The sequence below is a fragment of the Cervus canadensis genome, chromosome 2 (assembly GCF_019320065.1).
Source record: "Cervus canadensis isolate Bull #8, Minnesota chromosome 2, ASM1932006v1, whole genome shotgun sequence".
In the NCBI taxonomy this organism is placed as follows: domain Eukaryota; kingdom Metazoa; phylum Chordata; class Mammalia; order Artiodactyla; family Cervidae; genus Cervus; species Cervus canadensis.
This window is the reverse complement of record NC_057387.1, coordinates 71,288,214-71,309,835: the sequence shown is the minus strand read 5'-3', so window position 1 is coordinate 71,309,835 and position 21,622 is coordinate 71,288,214. Positions and strand designations below refer to the sequence as shown.

At 37.1% G+C, this 21,622-nt stretch overlaps 1 protein-coding gene across 2 annotated transcripts in view; it reads left to right on the top strand.

Annotated features, from left to right (window-relative positions):
- Positions 1 to 21,622, top strand: part of LRRC7 (leucine rich repeat containing 7) — a 577,609-nt gene that overhangs the window by 354,813 nt on the left and 201,174 nt on the right. For both annotated transcript variants that reach the window (XM_043460998.1, XM_043460997.1), the window contains exon 8: positions 18,174 to 18,237. In XM_043460998.1, the coding sequence (XP_043316933.1) occupies positions 18,174 to 18,237 (64 nt within the window). The remainder of the gene's footprint in view (positions 1 to 18,173; positions 18,238 to 21,622) is intronic.

Below are 21,622 nucleotides of genomic sequence, written 5' to 3'. Positions count from 1 at the left end.
TCTTAAAAAATAAATAAATAAATAAAAGCAGCTTTATTTAAGTATTTGTGTGTGTGTGTGTGTGGTATGTGTGCTTAGTCGCATCCACTTCTGCGACTCCATGGACTGTAGCCTGCCAGTCTCTTCTGTCCATGGAATCCTCCAGGCAAGAACACTGGAGTAGGTTGCCATTTCCTACTCCAGGGGGTCTTCCCAACCAAGGGATCGAAACTGCGTCTCTCGTACCTCCTGCATTGGCAGGCAGATTTTTTTTAATCACAGCACCTGGGAGCACCTGGGAAGCCCTCATTTAAGTATAATTGATATCTAATCGCACATATTGAAAGTAACAATTTGATAAATTTTGAGACATATATACACAACAAAAGCATCACCACAGTCAAGATAATGATCATGTCCATCATCAAAAAAAGTTTCCCTCGTGACGCTGCTTACCCACTCTCCACCCAGGCAAATACTCTTCTGCTTTCTATCGCTACATATTTCTTTGAATTTTCCAGAATTTTATATAAATGTGATCTTAGAATATATTGTCTTGTTTGGTCTGACTTCTTGAATCATTGATCATTACTGTTTTATTTGTCTACATTTTAATGGTTATCAAATTTTGTTGCTGAAAGTATACATTGTATAAATATAGCATAATTTCTTTATCTTCACCTCTTGGTAGATATTTGAGTTGAAAGTTTTCTCCCAGTTTTTTGCTCTAAGCAGGCTATTTTTGTTACAAGTAGGCTGCTATGAATAGTCAGGTACAAGTCTCTGTATGAATGTTAAAGGAAAGAAGTCAGGCACAAGAAATATTTTTGTTTTAATTTACGTAGGCTACATCATGAGGCAAAATTAGTCTTGCCTCAAGATGTATCAGAAATTATAATAGTTGCTATCTTTTGGGACGTAAGTTAATGACTAAAAGGGTGCATGAAGGAGACTGCTGCTTTTGGACTCTGAAAACATTTTATTTTTTCATCTTGATATTGATTATGTGAGAGTCAGTTCAGTATATGAAAATTCATTATACTTCTGATATGTACTCTTTTATAGGTATCTTACACTGTGATTAGCAGTTAAAATAAAAGTGAGGGTAACGAAATGGTTTGGTTCCATCTAGATGATTTTCTATATGTTGTCTGGCATGTATACTTTTTATTGCACTATTCTGGTTATATATTCCTGTAGTATCCTCTCTGGATGTCCTATACCGTTACATTTATGCCTTTTACTGTGATTACTCTATTTTATTGTATGTCTTCTTGTTATACTATAAAATTTCTGTTAAAAAAGAGATAATGTCTAACTTTCTTACCTCCATGTCCATTATCTGGCATGGTGCTTGAAATGTAGTAAGTATTCGATGAATACTTGGATGAATGATATGAAATTTTTCTTTGCGGTTTCCTATGCGTCTGCTCACAGGCTAGCCTCTGAGTCTTCATTATTTGGTTTCTACTGAAGGTTTGGCTTCCCCCAATATTTTATGCCTATAAATATGGATTAAATTATGTCTATAAATTATGGATTGTATTGTGTGATATTTTTTCTTCCTAACCTCAATTATGTGTTTTAGCATACATTTTTCAAAACAATAATAACTTCTGTCATTGAGTGTTTACCATGTGCTTCCAGCACTTTACATCTATTAACTTGTTTAAGAGGTACAACCCAATAATATAGATACTCATATAGTTCCCATTTTATGGGAAAACTGAGGCACAGGGGTACTAAATATCTTGCCCTAAGTTATAAGTCTTATAAGTGACAGAGCTCAAATTTGATCCTGGTCAGTCTTACCTGCAGAAGTCATGATTTATACAGTATAGTGTCCTGTGTTTATATGTCTACCACATTATGTCACTGCATTTCTTTATGTCTTTCAGAACTTTGATAAAATGTGAGCTTTGCACGGTGGCTTTCTCTGACTATTTTGTATGAAATAGCAGCTCTCCAGATACTCCCAATCATCCTCACACTGCGTTAGTCTCCTCATAGCGCTCTCACCACATGGCATGTTGTATGCATGTGTGCTAAGTCCCTCCAGTCATGTCGACTCTGCGACCTTATGGACTGTAGCCCTCCAGGCTCCTCTGTCCACGGGGATTCTCAGGCAAGAATACTGGAGTGGGTTACCATGCCATACTCCAGGGGATCTTCCCGACCCAGGGATCGAACCCATGTCTCTTAGGTCTCCTGCATTGTCAGGCAGATTCTTTACCGCTAGCACCACCTGGGACGCCAGCTCTATTGTATACTTATGTTTATTTCCTTCTCATACATCTCTCCCACTAAAATGGTAGCTTCACAGGGCAGAGACTTTATCTGTTTTACTTTTATCTACATTCTCATACCGTAGAATAAGTCCTAATACATAGTAGATGCTTAATAAATATTAAATGAACAAATAAATGCTTCATAGGATCAATTTATACTGTGATGCTTTGGTGCTTACAGGGTTGGCAAAGGTTTCTAAAAACTTCTTTAGCAGTATCACTTCCTGTTTAGAATAGAGACTAAAAAGAATCACTATTAGACATATTTACACATTCCACGAAGCATGATTGAACATATCCTGGAAATAGTAACTCAAGAGTATTTCTGAACGTGCCAGTATAGTGTGAATTTTTATTCTGGAAGCAACTTTGTTCTGGCAAGGGGAACCAAAAGAAAAGTTTTATTTGACATCATTATAATGTTTGCATTTTTAAAAGATATCTGCAGCTTCTAAGTGGAGAGTGTATTATAGTGGACACAATAACAGGTGACAATGCCATGGAGGTAATTCACAGGACAAGCAACGATTTGAACTAGAGCTATGATGGTGAATATAGAGTTGAGAAGAAACAGGTTTCAGTGACTAGAATCCATAGAACTTGTGACTAATTAGTTATGGGTTTCTGATTTAAGTAGTACCAACTCATATTCAGGAAATAGAGGAGGTCTGGGAAGATGACTAACTTTGTTTTCAACATGATAAATTGGGAGTGCAAATGTTGTAGCCAAAGTGTTCAGTAAAAAATTTTTAAAAAATTTAGACCTGGAACTTAGGAACATCTGTGATTAGATAGTTATATTTCAGTCATCAAATGTTTGAGTTTGCATAGGTGGCTACTGTGTATTGTTCCAGTATCAACAGATTCTTAACCAACTTTGTATGATTTTAAATTTTTAATTCTTTCTTTATTTTTGACTGTGCTGGGTCTTTGTTACCTTGCAGGTCTTTTCCTCTAGTTTCTGCTGGCAGAGGCTACTCTCTAGCTACAGGGTGCAGGCTTCTCATCGCAATAGCTTCTCTTGTTGCAAAGCATGGGCTTCAGTAGTTGTGTCTCCCAGTCTGTAGAGCCCAGGCTCACTAGTTGTGGCACACAGGCTTAATTTGCTCCATGGAATATGGGATCTTTCCCAACCAGGAGTCAAACCTGTGTCTCCTGAATTGGCAGGCAGATTCTTTACTGCAAGCCGCCAGGAAAGCCCACTCTGTGTGATTTAAGCTGAAGAAGACTTTAATGATAGGACCCTGGATAAATGAAAGAACAGGCTACATAACAAGTAAAACTTAGAAAAAAGGCAAAAGCAGTTTCAAAAAGAACACTGTGGTGTAATACCATTATTGCCACTACTGAATGCCGAATGTTTGTACCGGCACCCTGCCAGCACTGGGTTTTGACCACCAATACTGAACCATCGCCCTGTACTGTTACTTTTGCCGCTGTTGCTGCTTAAGCCATAAAGAATTCTCCACAGTTAGCTTCTGTGGTGAGAAGCAAGCACGTGTCTCACGTAAAGCCCCTGTACCCAACTCACTGATGCCAGCCAGAGAAACTTGAAAGCAAGATACCTGGCTTCTAAAAGGGATGTTGATCCCCAACAGCCAAAAACCACCACTACACTTACTCATCAGCAATAGGTTTAATTGCTGCAGCCTGGGAAGCTGCATTCCATGGAGAACCATGGAGTAGCTCAGTAAGAGGGAGTTAGGACAGACTTCTAGGTGATTTTGGAGAAGGTTTGAGTACATGTTTGTCTTTCTGGATCAGGTGTTCTCTGAAAGTGGGACATTCGGTTATTGGAGATTTGGGCATTTTTTAACCTGTGAGACCAGGAGAATGAAAAGGAATTGGAGTTGTCATGGGAGAGGTAGTAACACCTCATAGTAATAGAAGCACGAGGTCTGCTTTGGTCTCTATCCGGGTCTGATTCTGTAGTCAACTTATTTCTGTTTTATTGTATCATTGTCTGTAAGAGTCTTCAACTGACAATTTTGTGAAATTGCTTATGATCAGCAGGGAAATATTATGGTTTGGTGATAGGAGCCAGGCTAGCTACCAGCTGTCAGCTGTCAGGCCTGCTGTTCCTTTCCCAATAGGTAAGCTTTGCCTCCTACCAAGATTCCTAAAGTGGAAATTACCAAAATGCCAGATGTTGGGCATCCAATTTAAAAAATTACCAAGCCTGTAATTTCCAAATATTATTAGTCAGCTCAGGTTGCTGTGACTGAATGACTTGAGCAACAGGAATTTATTTCTCATAATTATAGAAGTTGGAGGGCCAAGTTCAAGGTACTGGTCAATTCTGTTCCACAAGAGGACCCTCATAGTCAAAGGTATAGCTTTTCCAGTAGTCATGTATGGGTGTGAGTATTGGACCTTAAGGAAGGCTGAGCACCAAAGAATTAATGCTTTTGAATAGTGGTGCTGGAGGAGACTCTTGAGAGTCCCTTGGACAGCAAGGAGATCAAACCAGTCCATCCTGAAGGAAGTCAACCCTGAATATTCATTGCAGGGACTGATGCTGAAGCTGAAGCTCCAATACCTTGGCCATGTGATGTGAAGGGCCGACATATTGGAAAAAAGACCCTGATGCTGGGAAAGATTGAGGGCATGAAGAACAACATATATATGTATATACTGAAATTATTTCTCCAGTAAGTTTAGCATCTACCATCTCATTTAGAGGCATAAAAATAAAAAGTAAAAAAAGAAGAAATTTGTTTCCTCATGACAAGAACTCTTAGGATTTCCTCTCAAGTACTTTCATATATACCATACAGCAGTGTTCCCCATAGCCATCATGTTATATATTGTATCTCTTACATAGATTTTAAAATATTATTTTCTATTGCTCAGCTTCTCATGAGAGACTTCATACTGGTTGCATACAAACCAAAATGTTTTGGAGGGTTTTTTTTTCTGATCTACAAAAATTATGACAGTTTTTCTTATAATACTCCTTTGATAGCATAATACTTTTCAAGAGGCAAAACCATAACAATATTTTCACTAATAACTTCCTTTCATAAAAATGCAGTTCATCTCAATTGTATTTTTTAATCTGCAGCATCTTCTGAGACATATTTAAAGGGGCTCAATTTAGTCTCATGACCTCCAAAGTTAAATCTACCGGAGAATGGCTCCCATTAGAGAATGTAGCTAATTTAGGATACTGTAAATGGCTGCAGATATTAATATCTATAGGCTGATTATAGGCAGTAAAACCAGAAAGGTAGACTGGTGTCAAATTATAATTTCCTTGAATACAGTGTTGAGGAATTTGGACCTTTTCCTGAAATAATTTTATTTCTGTGCCCAGAAATGACATAAATTGGGGGTTTACTCTTGTAAATATAAATATGGACTAGAAGAAGCTGAAAACTGAAGGTAGGCAACTAGCAAGAAGGCTGTTACAAAGCCCTGGGTCACCATAGCCCATGAAGTAAGAGGTGCTAAACCAAGAAGCAAGTAAACTAACAAGTGAAAGTAGCTAAGGGATTCTTCATCTTTTAAAACCTAATTCTAATATCATCTGATGCTGTTATTGTTCGGTCGCTAAGTCATGTCCAACTCTTTGTGGCCATGTGGACTGCAGTATGCCAAGCTCCTCTGTCCTCTACTATCTCCCGGAGTTTGTTAAAATTCATGTCCATTGGGTCGGTGATGCTATCTAACCATCTCATCCTCTGCCACCCCTTTCTCCTTTTGCCTTCAGTCTTTCCCAGCATCAGGGTCTTGCCCAATGAATCAACTCTTCACATCAGGTGGTAGAAGTATTAGAGCTTCAGCTTCAGCATCAGTCCTTCCAATGAATATTCAGGATTGATTTCCTTCAGGATTGACTGCTTTAATCTCCTTTAATCTCCAGTCCAAGGGACTCTCAAGTGTCTTCTACAGCACCACAATCCAAAAGAATCAATTCTTTAGCACTCAGCCTTCCTTATGGTCCAGTTCTCACATCTGTACATGAATACTGGGAAAAAACATAGCTTTGACTGAACAGACCTTTGTCAGCATGATATCTGATATGAAGCCTTTTCTGGGTCAGGTAGAGAAGATAAAAAGAGAACATATATTCAAGACATATAACAAAGGTAAAATAAGCAGATGCTTGAAATTGACTGATTTGGAGGGTGATAGAGGAAGAAAAGTTAGGAATAGCTTCCAGGTTTCTATTTTAGACTACAAGGAAGGTAGTGGTAGCATTTATCAAAATAGGAGATAGAGACATTAGAGGCAGATTCTTTCTAACAGCTTTACTGGGACAATCAATCCTTCCTTTTCTTAAAGTGTGGTGGGCTCCATCTTCTTATTTTGGCACTGATGGTTCTCCATCCCTAAGACCTGTGAGCTCTACTCACAGTGTGAAGGTCCAGTTTGACTCTGGGAACATGACCCACTGTGGCCTCACAGGGGAGTTATTCTCTGAACTAGTCTCCCCCTGAGTGAACTGCTTTGAGAAAGAACTTTCTGTGTCTTCCTCAGTCTTTAACGTTAAGGAAACAAAAAACTCCTTGGAGTCCCTTCTTGTTGCCAAGCATTTTATTGAGAAAACACTTCTCTATTTCCCAAACATGTCAAATACTTCAATACCTTGGAGAATGCTAATGCTTGTGTCCTTTGCTTGAAATTTCCTTTCTGCCTTCTCTGTCTACTGAACTCTTCATCTCATTAGCCCTAATTCTAATTTTACCCGATATGAAGCCAACTCTGGGTCAGTTCCTGAATTACAAGTTCTCACAACACTGACATTTTCTGGGCAACATGAGTCCCAGGCATAATAAATTAGCACATTAATTTCAAAATCATTGAACTGAATTTTCTGTTAGAATATAAACTCCATCAGAGCAGGGACTATGTTTGTTGTATAAATCCTTGAACTACTGTTATACACATAAGAAAAACTTCCAGTTATCCATTATTATTGTTAATTTTAAGTTTTTACATCCACTTCACTAAGTTGTAAGGTACCTGAAGGCATTGACCACATGTTAGTCCCAGCCCTTAGCCTGGCATCTGATTTGTGTTCAATAGATGTTTGTTACATTAACGAAATAATTGTTTAATAAATTTAAAAGGCTTAATTTACAAGGAATTTGTAAAGTGAAGTTTCAGGGTAGTACAAAAGGGAGGTAATCAACTTGTTACTTTGTCTACAATGACAATGATGATATGAAGTATCAGACCTTTCTTTCTCTTTGGGCACTTAGCTAAGTGTTTTGTAACATTGACAAAAAGTGAATCTTTCCTCAGTAAAATTCAGGTTCAAAAATATGATTTTTGATAGTATGTTGAAAAACACTGTTTGAACGTATGACTTTTTAAAAGCAAGACTGATTTTATATAATTACCCATAAGAAACAGTGTTATTAGAATTTGGTGTCTTTAACAGTTCTTTGAAATGAGTCTTCATTATGAGGCACATTTCACAATGGTCTCATCTTGAGTTTATTTGTTACCCATTGTTCTATTAGTTTCTCTTGTACAGTCCATTATTTCTGGTAGCTATTGTATTATATTTTATTTCACAACTTGTGACTACTGATTGTTATATTTTAGCATGATAGACTTGCCAAATTATATCCATGGGGGAAGAAACTAGTCCTGTTTAAGGCCAATCAAAAAGTTATCCCAAGTGAATCTGTTTTTAATGGCTATTTTAATTGATCATATACAGCTGAAAGAATATATCACTCCAATTATTAAATAAAATCAAATGTTATTTCTATGTATTGATAGACACCATAAAAAAATACCAGTAATATAGGTTTTAGCATTCAAATATTAAGGGAAGAATCTCTCATAGTAAATAAACAGAAGAAAAAAATCTAGTTGAGTCTGAGGCAAATATTTTAAGAAGAAGCTGAATTTAGAAAAAAATTTTATATATATATAAAAATATATATGAATATATATATTCATGAATATATTCATATATTGAATATTCATATATCAAATATGAATATATATGAAATATATATGAATATATAACAAATATAAAAGTGAAAAGGTATACAGATTTGAAAAATATTATCTTTACCTTATTTCGGAAACTATAAAGTAATAAAAAGTAAATAAAACAGAATATGTATAGACCTACAGTCATTGTTTCTGAAAAGTTGTAAACAGAAATCATACCAAAACCCACAGAATAATTGATGAAAATGAAATTGTCAAAATGCAAAACTAGAATTTTGATAAGTCAAATTCAGGAAGGAAAAAACAAATTACTTCTAACATTGTTGGACCTCGAAGGTATTATGTTATTAATAAATGAAATAAGTCAGACAGGGAAAGATGCATACTATATGATTTCACTTATACAAGGAATCTGAAAACCAAAACACAGGATCAAACAAACAAACAAGAAACAGTCGTAGATACAGAGAACAGATGGTTGCCAGAAGGGAAAGGCATCAAGGGGATGAGTGAAATGGGTGAAGGAAGTTAGTACAAACTTCTAGTTATAAAATAAATAACAGGGATGAAATGTACAGTGGGAGTTTAGTTCAGTTCAGTTGCTCAGTTGTGTCTAACTCTTTGCGACCCCGTGAATCGCAGCACGCTAGGCCTCCCTGTCCATCACCAATCCCCGGAGTTTACTCAAACTCATGTCCATCGAGTCGGTGATGCCATCCCACCATCTCATCCTCTGTTATCCCCTTCTTCTCCTGCCCTCAATATTTCCCAGCATCAGGGTCTTTTCAAATGAGTCAGCTCTTTGCATCAGGTGGCCAAAGTATTGGAGTTTCAGCTTCGACATCAGTCCTTCCAATGAACACTCAGGACTGATCTCCTTTAGGATGGACTGGTTGGATCTCCTTGCAGTCCAAGGGACTCTCAAGTTTTAAGCCAACTTCTTCACTCTCCTCTTTCACTTTCATCAAGAGGCTCTTTAGTTCTTCTTCACTTTCTGCCATAAGGGTGGTGTCATCTGCATATCTGAGGTTATTGATATTTCTCTCGGCAAACTTGATTCCAGCTTGTGCTTCATCCAGCCCAGCATGTCTCATGATGTACTCTGCATATAAGTTAAATAAGCAGGGTGACAATATACAGCCTTGATGTACACCTTTTCCTATTTGGAACCAGTCTGTTGTTCCATGTCCAGTTCTAACTGTTGCTTCCTGACCTGCATACAGGTTTCTCAAGAGGCAGGTCAGTCAGGTGGTCTGGTATTCCCATCTCTTTCAGAATTTTCCAGTTTATTGTGATCCACACAGTCAAAGGCTTTGGCACAGTCAATAAAGCAGAAATAGATGTTTTTCTGGAACTCTCTTGCTTTTTCGATGATCCAGCGGATGTTGGCAATTTGATCTCTGGTGCCTCTGCCTTTCTAAAACCAGCTTGAACATCTGGAAATTCATGGTTCATGTATTGCTGAAACCTGGCTTGGAGAATTTTAAGCATTACTTTACTAGTGTGTGAGATGAGTGCAATTGTGCAGTAGTTTGAGCATTCTTTGGCATTGCCTTTCTTTGGGATTGGGGTGAAAACTGACCTTTTCCAGTCCTGTGGCCACTGCTGAGTTTTCCAAATTTGCTGGCATATTGAGTGCAGCACTTTCACAGCATCATCTTTCAGGATTTGAAATAGCTCAACTGGAATTCCATCACCTCCACTAGCTTTGTTCATAGTGATGCTTCCTAAGGCCCATTTGACCTCACATTCCAGGATTTCTGGCTCTAGGTGAGTGATCACACCATCATGATTATCTGGGTTGTGAGGAATATAGTTAATAATTACGTTATATCTTTTTATGGTGACAGACTGTAACTAGACTTATCATGATGATCAATTTGTAATGTATAGAAACGTCAAATCATTATATTGTGCACGAAGAACTAACATAGTGTTGTAGGTCAATTATACTTTAAAATCAAACAAACAATCTCATAGAAACAGAGATCAAATCTGTGATTACCAGAGGGGAGAAAGCAAGGAGGTGGTTGAAGACACAAATTTTCCAATTATAAGATAAATAAGTACTAGGAGTGTGTTGTGGAGAAGGCAATGGCACCCCACTTCAGTACTCTTGCCTGGAAAATTCCATGGACGGAGGAGCCTGGTGGGCTGCAGTCCATGGGATCGCTACGAGTAGGACACGACTGAGTGACTTCACTTTCACTTTTCACTTTAATGCATTGGAGAAGGACATGGCAACCCACTCCAGTGTTCTTGCCTGGAGAATCCCAGGAACGGGGGAGCCTGGTGGGCTGCCGTCTATGGGGTCGCACAGAGTTGGACACGACTGAAGCGACTTAGCAGCAGCAGCAACAGCAGGAAGAGTGTGTTGTATAATATGATTAATGTAATTAACACTCCTGTGTATTCTATATGAAAGTCACTAAGAGAGTAAATACTAAGAGCTCTCATCACAGGAAAAAAAATTTTTTTCTTTTTCTTCTCTTTTTTTATCTATATGAAATGATGGATGTTCACTAAACATATTGTGGTGATCATTTCATGATATAAATAAGTCAAATCATCTTGCTGTACATCTTTAAACTTATACAGTGCTGTATTTCAATTATAGCTCAATATATGTGGAAGAAAAAAATAAAATCAATTGAAGCTGCAAAAGCTATGCAAATAATCTTATACATATTTTCTATTTCTTTTTAAATTATTTAAAATGCATATTATCTCTAAACGTCCCAAAAACACCTTTGTACTTAAGTAGTAAAATATTCATTTCTGCACTAGCTTAGTATTGTCAAAAAATGTCTTTTCTAATCAAGAACAAAAGTGCTAAGACTATTTCTTTTACACTTTTGCCTAAAAGTCAAATTAATAAATCAGGATTTTTTTAAGATTTTTTTTTTTAATGAGTGGGATATCAGACACTTCTGGGATTTAACAGATTTCTATTTTTATTTTATATCTGCCACCAACAAGCCATGTGACACTATTAAAGGTACTTAAAAGCTTGGTGGAAGGAATGTATTTAGAAATATGCTTTTGGCAGTAAGAAATAGAATTCTGAGTAAAAGTGGCTTTTTAAGTAATAGGTACCTTATAACAAAGCCTTGAGATAAGCAGTTTCAGAGTTGGTTTCAGTGGCTTAATGATTTTACCAAAAGCTTTTTCGATTTTTCTACATGCTATTCCCAGCATGTTCGTTCTCATCCTTGAGTTTGTTGCCTCATGGTTTCATAGTGTCTGGCACAACTCCAGACCTCACATTTTCTTTCAAACATGAGAAAAAGAGGAGAAAGAGAGACAGGGGGAAAGTTCTCATGCCTCTCTCCCTCTTTTTAAATCAAGGGGAAAAATTTTTCTTAGGATCTCCCTCAGAATCTCTTTTTTTCTTCCTCTTTCTATTCTCATAACCAGAACTGAGTCATATGCTTATATCCTAGCAGAGGAGGTTTGCCTAGTAACTCTTTGGCATTTCCAGTTTCTGATGCAGTCTGATACCGCTGGCAAGGAAGAAAGAGAAAGGAAATGACAGTTGCCTGGGAAACCAGCCATGGCTACCTTGGCAGATTATTTTCAAAGGTCTTTATCTGCTAAAGTTCAAATTCTATGACATCTTAGTCACAGGGTTGTTTCTGTATTATACATCAGTCAGCATATCAACCTCTAAGGCCAGATCTATCTAAAAGTACATGAATATTTAGAAAGCCCAATGTGGCAAGTTTTAATTTTTTCATCAAATAATAGGAAGAAATAATGAGCCTGAAAACCATGAGCCTGTGTGTGTGTGTGCATGTGTGTGTGTGTATGTGAAAAGGGTCTCATAAAACACACAGGGTTCCTGCTCAGTTTAAAACTATAGGAGTTTTAAAATAGCTTTGCCTGAGTCTTTTTTCAATAGCATTTGAAACCTATTCATGAGTATACAGTGTAGGTTGCAGCATATTCTAGTGCAGATGAACATCTTCAGAGTTGACTATATTTCCTATAACCTCTGGACTGGACTGCTTCAGTGCAAGTTAGGAGCTTCAGTTCTTCCAGCGTGGTCATCCACAGAGATAATTGTTGTTTCTGCCCATATGTCACCGTCCCTTCAGAAAGAGTTCAAAAAGTCTTGTACAATTTTGTTGTTGTTGCATTGTTATGAGTTAGGGATGCACAAAATTTTTTGGTCAGTGGGAAAATTCATGTTCAGAGTAAATGAATGGTTGGTTCTGGTCATAAACCAAGAAGACTAGAGAGAGAGTAATGAAATTTAGCCTTCTCCTCAATCTAATTAGAGCAGTGCAGAAACTGTCTTATATCTGGTTGCTGTTCACAAAGTACTATTTTACACTTCATTGGGGAAGTTTATCTTACTATATGAACTAGATGTTATCTTCAGAAGTTACCTGTGAGTTTATTTCTTCATACAGAATATTTTTTCATGCTATGCATTAAAATAGAGATATGTAGTTATAGGAAAGAAAAATTTTTCAATATGACACCAAGAAATAAGCTTTACTTTTATTTTTTTTCAGCTTAAACTTTTAAATGTTGAATATTTACAAGGAAAAAATATTTCCCAAGGACACACTGAAAGTATGTGACAGTTTGATATAAATTATATATTTTAAATATTTTACTAATAGTTTAAATACTATAAGGAGAAATATTTTAATTAGAAGCATTCACAAATTGTTAATTAGAATTAAAAATTAAGTCTTCTCAATATTCTTCAACAAAATAGTAGATGTTTTGTGTGGTTACATGTCCTTCTGGGACATCCAAGGAACCAGTTTAGCTTTCTGTTGCTCTTCTTAGGAGGAAATTGAATGGATATGATGGAGAGTACATAAATATTGTAACTGTAACATTGGCTTAGGATTTAGCAACAATCGAAGAATTTTTTTAAATTTTTATTGGAATATAGTTGATTTACAATGTTGTGTTAGTTGTGTTTACAATGTGATTTACAATGTTGTGTTAGTTGTGTTTACAATGTGATTTACAATGTTGTGTTATCAGGTATTCAGCATACTGAATCAGTTATACATAAGCATATATCCATTCTTCTTTTTAAGATTCTTTTCCTATATAGGCCATTAGGGGAGAATTTTTATAGAAAATATTTTATCATAGAAATTATGTTATTGGATACCAGATTTTAGATTTTTTCTGGTGTGTAAAGATAGTGAATGTACATTTCTTTCTTCAAAATAAATGAGATATGCCAGTGTTGCATTTTTAAAGAATATCAATTCCTGGGCCTTCTTATCCTCAGTACATGTGTCATAAGAAATGATTTATCTCAAAATGTATAATATAAGGTTCATTTAAAGAAAAATTGTGAACAAGAGAAGGACCCAATAGTGTGGTAGAATTGGCATGTCCAAAGTATAAAATGCAAATGTCCATTTAACATAGGAGATGGATAAGGTAAAATGGAAAGATAGTATATTCTTTCCCTAAGTTTCAATGAGAGAGAAACATCAGACAGTAGGAACTGAGGGGAGTTTTCCTATCCTTGTGACATGAATAGCCACTAATTAGAGAGTGTCTGAGAACATTTGAAAGACAAGTTAAAAGCAGGAATGAATAAACCCATGCCAAAAATTTGCAGAATCTTGCAAGAGTCAGCAAACCCAAGTTACTGCACTGGGAATTTATGGAGCAACAAAAATCCTGCCAACTTAATGTGGCTTCAGAAGTAATTGTACACTTAAATAGATAAAACCTCTGAATCTGATAAAAAGCAAATCACAGATTATACAATTTTATCAAAGTGACAGATGTACCAAGATATTGCATTATTTCCTGTAATTGCTCTAACTGGAATCTTTTATCAGATTTGCAATTGGATAAATGCTATAAAGTAATAGCATTCTAGTAAGGATTTAATTTTCATAAGTGCAACCAAATGACACTGTTAAGAACAAATGCCCCTAGATTCCAGTAACATGTACCCTAAGAATAAGAATTTCAAATAGCATATAAATATAGTTATCTAGTGGCAATTATCTAATGATAAATATTTCCAGTCCTTAATTTATCTGTTATATCAAGTTTTGAAGACTTAGATATTTCTTAGGGACCAGGCTTATGTCATAAACACATGGAGCTATCTAGGCTGATATAGACCAGGGGTTGGAAAATTATGGCTTATGTTCCAAATTTGGTGACCCCCTTTTTATAAATAAAACTTTATTGGGAAACAATCATCTTCATTTGTTAACATGTCACATATGGCATTGCACTACAATGGCAGAATTGAGTAATTGAGACAGAGACAATATGGCCCACAGAACATAAAACACTTCTTATCTAGCCTTAAATAGAAAAATGTTTGTTGACCCCTGACATAGACTACAGTCAGCTTTACAGCATATATTTTTCTTAAAAACATTCATATTTAAACAATGGTCAAGCCAAATAATTCAGGCCAGATTTAGATGACTAGCCACTGCTGGAAAAAGAGGTCCTATGTCAGCCCTGACACTAACTTTCCATGTGACCTTAAACAAGTCTCCTCTTTAGAGGAGACGGGAACGTTCCTTTCTCCTGAGGTTGCAGTGCATAAGACCAAATGGCAAAAATCAACATGGTCTTGATGTGAAAGTCAGACCAGGGGAACATGTCTAAAATAGTTATAAATGCAAGGAGAGCCTGAAGTGAATATTGGGGCCTGAGAGGCAGAGCCTGATTGGTCAGAGTTTCAAGCAGACAAATGAGGATGACTTGATCAAATTTAAATCCTGTACTCATGACAGGAATACACATAGGCTTGTGTTTTCATGCACTAAGTATATGTCTATGATTTCATGGACTAGGATGGAGAAGAACACAATTTCATCATCTGCAAAAAATCATTTAAAATGTTCTCCTAGTCTAAGAAAGCTCCAGGAGTGGTGATGGACAGGGAGGCCTGGTGTGCTGCGATTCATGGGGTCGCAAAGAGTCAGACACCACTGAGCAACTGAACTGAACTGAACTGAGTCTAAGAAATGTCCTGTAGAAAAGAGAAATGTTTTTAATCATATATATGGGAAATAGTAAAAATGAATCTGTTAAATAATCATAATATGCATTTGTATATTTTATGAGAAATCCTGCTTATCAGCAAGATTGACATTTTTTAAGCAAGATTTGCCAAAATGTACTAGCCGTCTGAATTTTTTTTAAATCATGCAACACACAAGTCCTTAGGAAAACTTCAGAAACTCTGACCTCAATAATTTCTCAAAATATTTCCAACTCTGAAGTTCTTCCCTAAGTTTTTCAATACCTAACTCTTAAAGAGCACCTACCATATGTCAGGCATTATTTATGGGCTTTAACTTATTAACTTATTTTAATCATCAGAATAACCATATAATGTAAGGATTCTTATTATCATTGCCATATCATAGATGAGAAGCAAAGATATTCTTGTTGGTTTAAAGTCAAACAGCTAGTGAGAGGTAGAATTGGGATTTAGACCCAGATTGCCTGAATTGATTCTGTGTCCTAGACTGCTTTCCTTTTAAAGTTTTGTTGCTATATTTCAGATATCAAAAAAAAATGAAAAACTCACCTAAATATCTCACTTAGCATTTTTTATTATTTGGAATTTTTAAAACCTACTAGTTGAAATGTCAGGAGTAAACTTAACACAAGATATAGATATTCTAAGACAGATGAACTTCAGCCTTATCTGCCTTTAACATTATGCATAATTCTTAATAAGTAAGCTAATGTATATTCATTACAATATTCATTAAATCAGGCCTATTAGGATATCTCTTTGGCAACTGTTAATTAGTTTTAGATGCCTGGTAAAAACTGAATGATTTTTCTTTGTAAATATTTCTAAATTCAAACATCTCCCTGGTAAAGAATCATTCACTCATGCACAAATGAATATCTTCACTAAACAAACACTGGCTGAGAAGCTGTTTGTATGACTGACAATTTACTGGGTCTCACGAAGCTTGAATCTAGCAGGGGGGAAATAATTAGGAAGTAAACAAAAAGTATTTTAATTTTCAGTATTGAATATTAAAATAAAAATGTTAAATACTTTCAATGGTAAGTGTTAAGAAAGTGAAACAGGGCAATATACGAAATGAAGATGGGAAGGGAGATTTAATTCGGGGGTATGAGGAGGAAACATATGAGCTGAGTTGAAAAGGAGCCTGCTTTGCAAAGATTTGTGGGTAGAATGTTACAGGCAGCAGAAGTAGCAATGATAAAAGTAACAGTCATGGGTATTTTACACATTTCTACCCCTTTTACATGTATAATATGAACATAGGTTGGTAAGCATCATTTAACACAATTGAGTACCATTTTCATTAGAACTTGCTCATTAGAACTTCAGATAACTAGGTGAACATTACAAATGAATCTGAATAATCAGCAGGTTACTTGGTTCAGACAAGTGATGACGAAATTCTCAGCATAACTGATGGAGAATGTGACCCAAACTGTAACCGAGTCCTGATGTTTTCTGCCTGACCTATGGTTGTGATCGTGCCTTCTAGGCCAGTCATTTGTAAGGGGAATTCACACCTGTTAGATTCCTGTGTGAGACAGGGAAATAGGCCCCGGACCCACATGTGTTTACCATAAGGAAAAAGGTATACAGTCGAATCAGTACGCTAGACTCACATTTCTTCTCCATGAGACCTGATTACCCTGTTAGAAACTGCAATCCTGTTATAAGAATTCTTATCTTCCTCCTCTGCTTAAGTGTTGTTCATAGCACCTACAACCTTCTAGAATATTATTTTATTTTACTTAATCATTTTACTTATTGTCATTATCATCTGCACTAGAAGTAAAGTCCTTTCAAGGAGTAATTTTCCTTTCTTTTCATACAGTGCTATTTCCCAGACCCCAGAAGACTCTCTAGCACATAATAATTTTTGAAAAACAGTCTCTGAGTAGAGAAAGAGTACACAGATTTTTTTTTTTTTTTGCATTTCTGAGTGCCTGAAAGAGTCTGAATTATAGTAGTATTTCATTTGCTGCTCATAAAAGTCTTATAAGATAATGGCTACATGAATTTTAAAGATGAAGGAACTAAATTTTTTTAAAATTTGAGTCAACAATGCCTCCAGAGTTTCTGTATATAGTCAAGACTTGAAGATAGTATTCTGGTTAGTGGGGAGATAAAAAATTTAAAAATTAGAAGAATGCTACTACCTTTTCCTATGTTGTTTGTTATACTTGAAAATGGCTTGATAAATACTGGTTATGTATGTAATGCACACGAGTACTTCTAATCTTCGAGACCAACTCTTGCCCAAGGTTTCCAGTTATTCAAAGCGTAACATCATCAAGCCAATGTGCTTAGGAGATAATGAGTACAAAAGTCAGGAGTAGGGGATTTTAATACAAGCTGCTATGTACAAAATAAGCTACCAGGGTATATAGTACATCTCAAGGAATATAACCAATATTTTATAATAACTATAAATGAAATATAACCTTTAAAAATTGTGAATAACAACCTTGTCCATCGGAAACTTACATGATATTATAAATCGACTATACCCATAAAAAAGAAAAGTTTGTCTATAACAAAAATTCATTTAGGAAAGTTAAAAATTGACAAGATTGATGATGAAATTGTGGCCATACTGTGGAATTTTAAAATGCTTCACCAAGAGCTAAGTTTATCCATTGGTTCCCAAACCTGTGTGGATTATTAAAAATATGGATGTTAGAGCCTCAACTGGTACCTTGTATTGGTACAGATATTTAACAAGCTTCCCAGACTTTCATCAAACAGTCAGGCCTGTACTCCATCCACAGACTGGCTTTTGGAAACATGGTAAGCTACTAAAGGTTTTAAGGCAACAGTTTGAACATGTTTCTGTATATTTGAAATTTACTTCTCCCTGAAAAATACCCCCATATCTGTGCATAACATACCCAGATAAATCTGACAAGAAGGTGGCTGGAATGTCTTTCGGAGCAATGTGTCATACACTGCCTCACAATATTATTTTTCTCCATCTGTTATAGGTCAATGCACAAACTGGCCCAGTTGGAAAGACTTGATCTAGGCAATAATGAATTCAGTGAGCTGGTAAGTGAATACATTTTCTAAACTTGACCAATAATACACCAGGAGATTATTTCTGTTGCTCTTTATAACCCCAGGTATTAAATCAAGTGCACATTTACATTTGCTAAATATAAAAACAAAATAAAATCTGAAATTAAAGTGATTTGTTTAGCTATAGAGTAAACTACAGGTAATTGAATATTATTAGGATTAACACTGAAACAAGTATACTATCAAGGGTGAAACAGATCACCAGCCCAGGCTGGAAGCGTGAGACAAGTGCTCAGGGCTGGTGCACTGGGAAGACCCAGAGGGATGGGATGGGGAGGGAGGCAGGTGGGGGGATCAGGATGGGGAACACATGTAAATCCATGGCTGATTCATGTCAATGTATGGCAAAAACCACTACAATATAGTAAAGTAATTAGCCTCCAACTAATAAAAATAAATGGAAAAAAAAGGATTAACTTTTTTTAAAAGGGTGGGATAAATAGATAGGCAGATGCAAGTTGTCAGTTTTGAGCACCAGCTATGTAGCAGGCACCATGTTCAGCGTGTTACATATGTTGCCTCATTTAATCCTGATTACCATATTAACTTTAGAGAAGCAAGCTGAAAGTGGTCACTGATTTACATATCTTTTATGTGGTTGAACAGGGCTTCCCTCATAGCTCAGTAGGTAAAGAATCTGCCTGCAATGCAGGAGACCCCAGTTTGATTCCTGGGTCAGGAAGATCCACTGGAGAAGGGATAGGCTACCCACTCCAGTATTCTTGGGTTTGCCTTGTGGCTCAGCTGGTAAAGAATCTGCCTGCAATGTGGGAGACCTGGGTTCCATCCCTGGATTGGAAAAATCCTCTGGAGAAGGGAAAAGCTACCCAAGCCAGTTTCTGGCTTGGATTCCAGACATCCTGGAATGTGAAGTTAAGTGGGCCTTAGGAAGCATCACTATGAACAAAGCTAGTGCAGGTTATGGAATTCTATCTGAACTATTTCAAATCCTAAAAGATGATTCTATGAAAGTGCTGCACTCAATATGCCAGCAAATTTGGAAAACTCAGCAGTGGCCACAAGTCTGGAAAAGTATGTTTTCATTCCAATCCCAAAGAAAGGCAATGCCAAAGAATGCTCAAACTACTGCACAATTGCACTCATCTCACATGCTAGCAGAGTAATGTTCAAAATTCTCCAAGCCAGGCTTCAACAGTATGTGAACTGTGAACTTCCGTATGTTTAAGCTGGTTTTAGAAAAGGCAGAAGAACCAGTGATCAAATTGCCAACATCCGCTGGATCATTGAAAAAAGCAAGAAAGTTCCAGAAAAACATCTATTTCTGCTTTATTGACTATGCCAAAGCCTTTGACTGTGTGGATCACAGCAAACTGGAAAATTCTGAAAGAGATGAGAATACCAGACCACCTGACCTGCCTCCTGAGAAATCTGTATGCAGGTCAAGAAGCAACAGTTAGAACTGGACAGGGAACAACAGACTGGTTCCAAATTGGGAAAGGAGTACTACTGTCACCCTGCTTATTTAACTTATATGCAGAGTACATCATGCGAAATGCTGGGCTGGATGAAGCACAAGCTGGAATCAAGATTGCCAGGAGAAATATCAATAACCTCGGATATGAAGATGACACCACCCTTATGACAGAAAGTGAAAAAGAACTAAAGAGCCTCTTGATGAAAGTGAAAGAGGAGAGTGGAAAAAGTTGACTTAAAACTCAACATTGAGAAAACTAAGATCATGACATCTGATCCCATCACTTCATGGCAAATAGATAAGGAAACAATGGAAAGAGTGACAGATTTTATTTGGGGGGGCTCCAAAATCACTGCAGATGGTGACTGCAGCCATGAAATTAAAAGATGCTTTCTCCTTGAAAGGAAAGTTATGACCAACCTAGACAGCATGTTAAAAATAGAGACATTACTTTACCAACAAATGTCCGTCTAGTAAAGGTTATGGTTTTTCCAGTAGTCATGTATGGATGTGAGAGTTGGACTATAAAGAAAGCTGAGCACAAAGAACTGATGCTTTTGAACTGTGGTGTTGGAGAAGACTCTTGAGAGTCCCTTGGACTGCAAGGAGATCCAACCAGTCCATCCTAAAGGAGATCAGTCCTGAGTGTTCATTGGAAGGACATATGTCGAAGCTGACATTCCAATGCTTTGGCCACCTGATGTGAAGAGCTGACTCATTGGAAAAGACCCTGATGCTGGGAAATATTGAAGGCGAGAGAAGGGGATGACAGAGAACGAGATGTTTGGATGGCATCACCGACTCAATGGACATGAATCTGGGTAAACTCTGGGAGTTGGTGATGGACAGGAAGGCCTGGTGTGCTGCGGTCCATGGGGGTGCAAAGAGTCAGACATGACTGAGCAACTGAACTAAACTGGACTGAACTTTGACCATAACTAATTTGGTCATTATCCCAGCCTTTATCCAGTTTATTGAGGCTAAAACCTGACTTTTATTCCTCTGTGATTAGAAGTTTAATCTAATTTTAGGAGTTACATGGTCCCTTTAAAAGGTTGTGTTCATCATTCTTGCAGAGAAACGCTCTGTCATCTCTTGCCTTTCTCTGCATGTCTCCTTAAGATGGATTTTGAGTGAGTGCAAAGGAAGGTACATGTCTTTCTAACTTGAGGGAAAGAGACGCCCTGGACTCAGACTGGTTTTCAGACATGTTGGCCTCTGAGGCTGATGTCTGCAGCTGATCCTACCTTCTATGTCCAGTCTGCAGTTCTGAACCTGCAGTCACATTTTCGGGCTCAGGCGGTACCCCCTGGTACCATTGGCCATCTCCCTCTTGCTGAAGTGCGATCACCCATCTATCATCGCACGTGTGCATGAGTCCCTGCCCTGTCTTCCCTCCAGCACCATGCTTGGCAATCTGTCCCTGAATTCTGTTGTGAAGGAAATCTCACCAGTCACAATGCTACTAGTGGCCCTAAAGCAAGTCTACAGGCTCCGAGAATCCACATGACATGCAAGCTGAAAAAGGTCCAATAAAAAATAAGTTTCAGAGCTTCCCTTTGCCTGCTACACTGCACTGCCAAGCTTGCTTTGCTTTGGATGCACCTAACTTTGTTATAGGGCAGCTGGCAAGGTGGCCTGAACACAGTATGTCAAGAGGACCTGGTACCTAGTATAACACACCTCTGGTATTTTTAAGGGAAATGTTTATTAACTTAAGTAGAGAGAGTGGTAATGGTAGTGCATAATGGTAGCAAAACTAGTTTATACTAGTTTTTAAATTAGGTTTTAAGAAGGTAGGATCTGCCCATGACATATAACTTGGCCTAGTAGTTGAAAGAACATGTACAATGGATTCAGATGACTGAGGTTTAACTTTCATCACTGGTTAGCTGGGTACCTTTAGGTCTGTAACTTGCT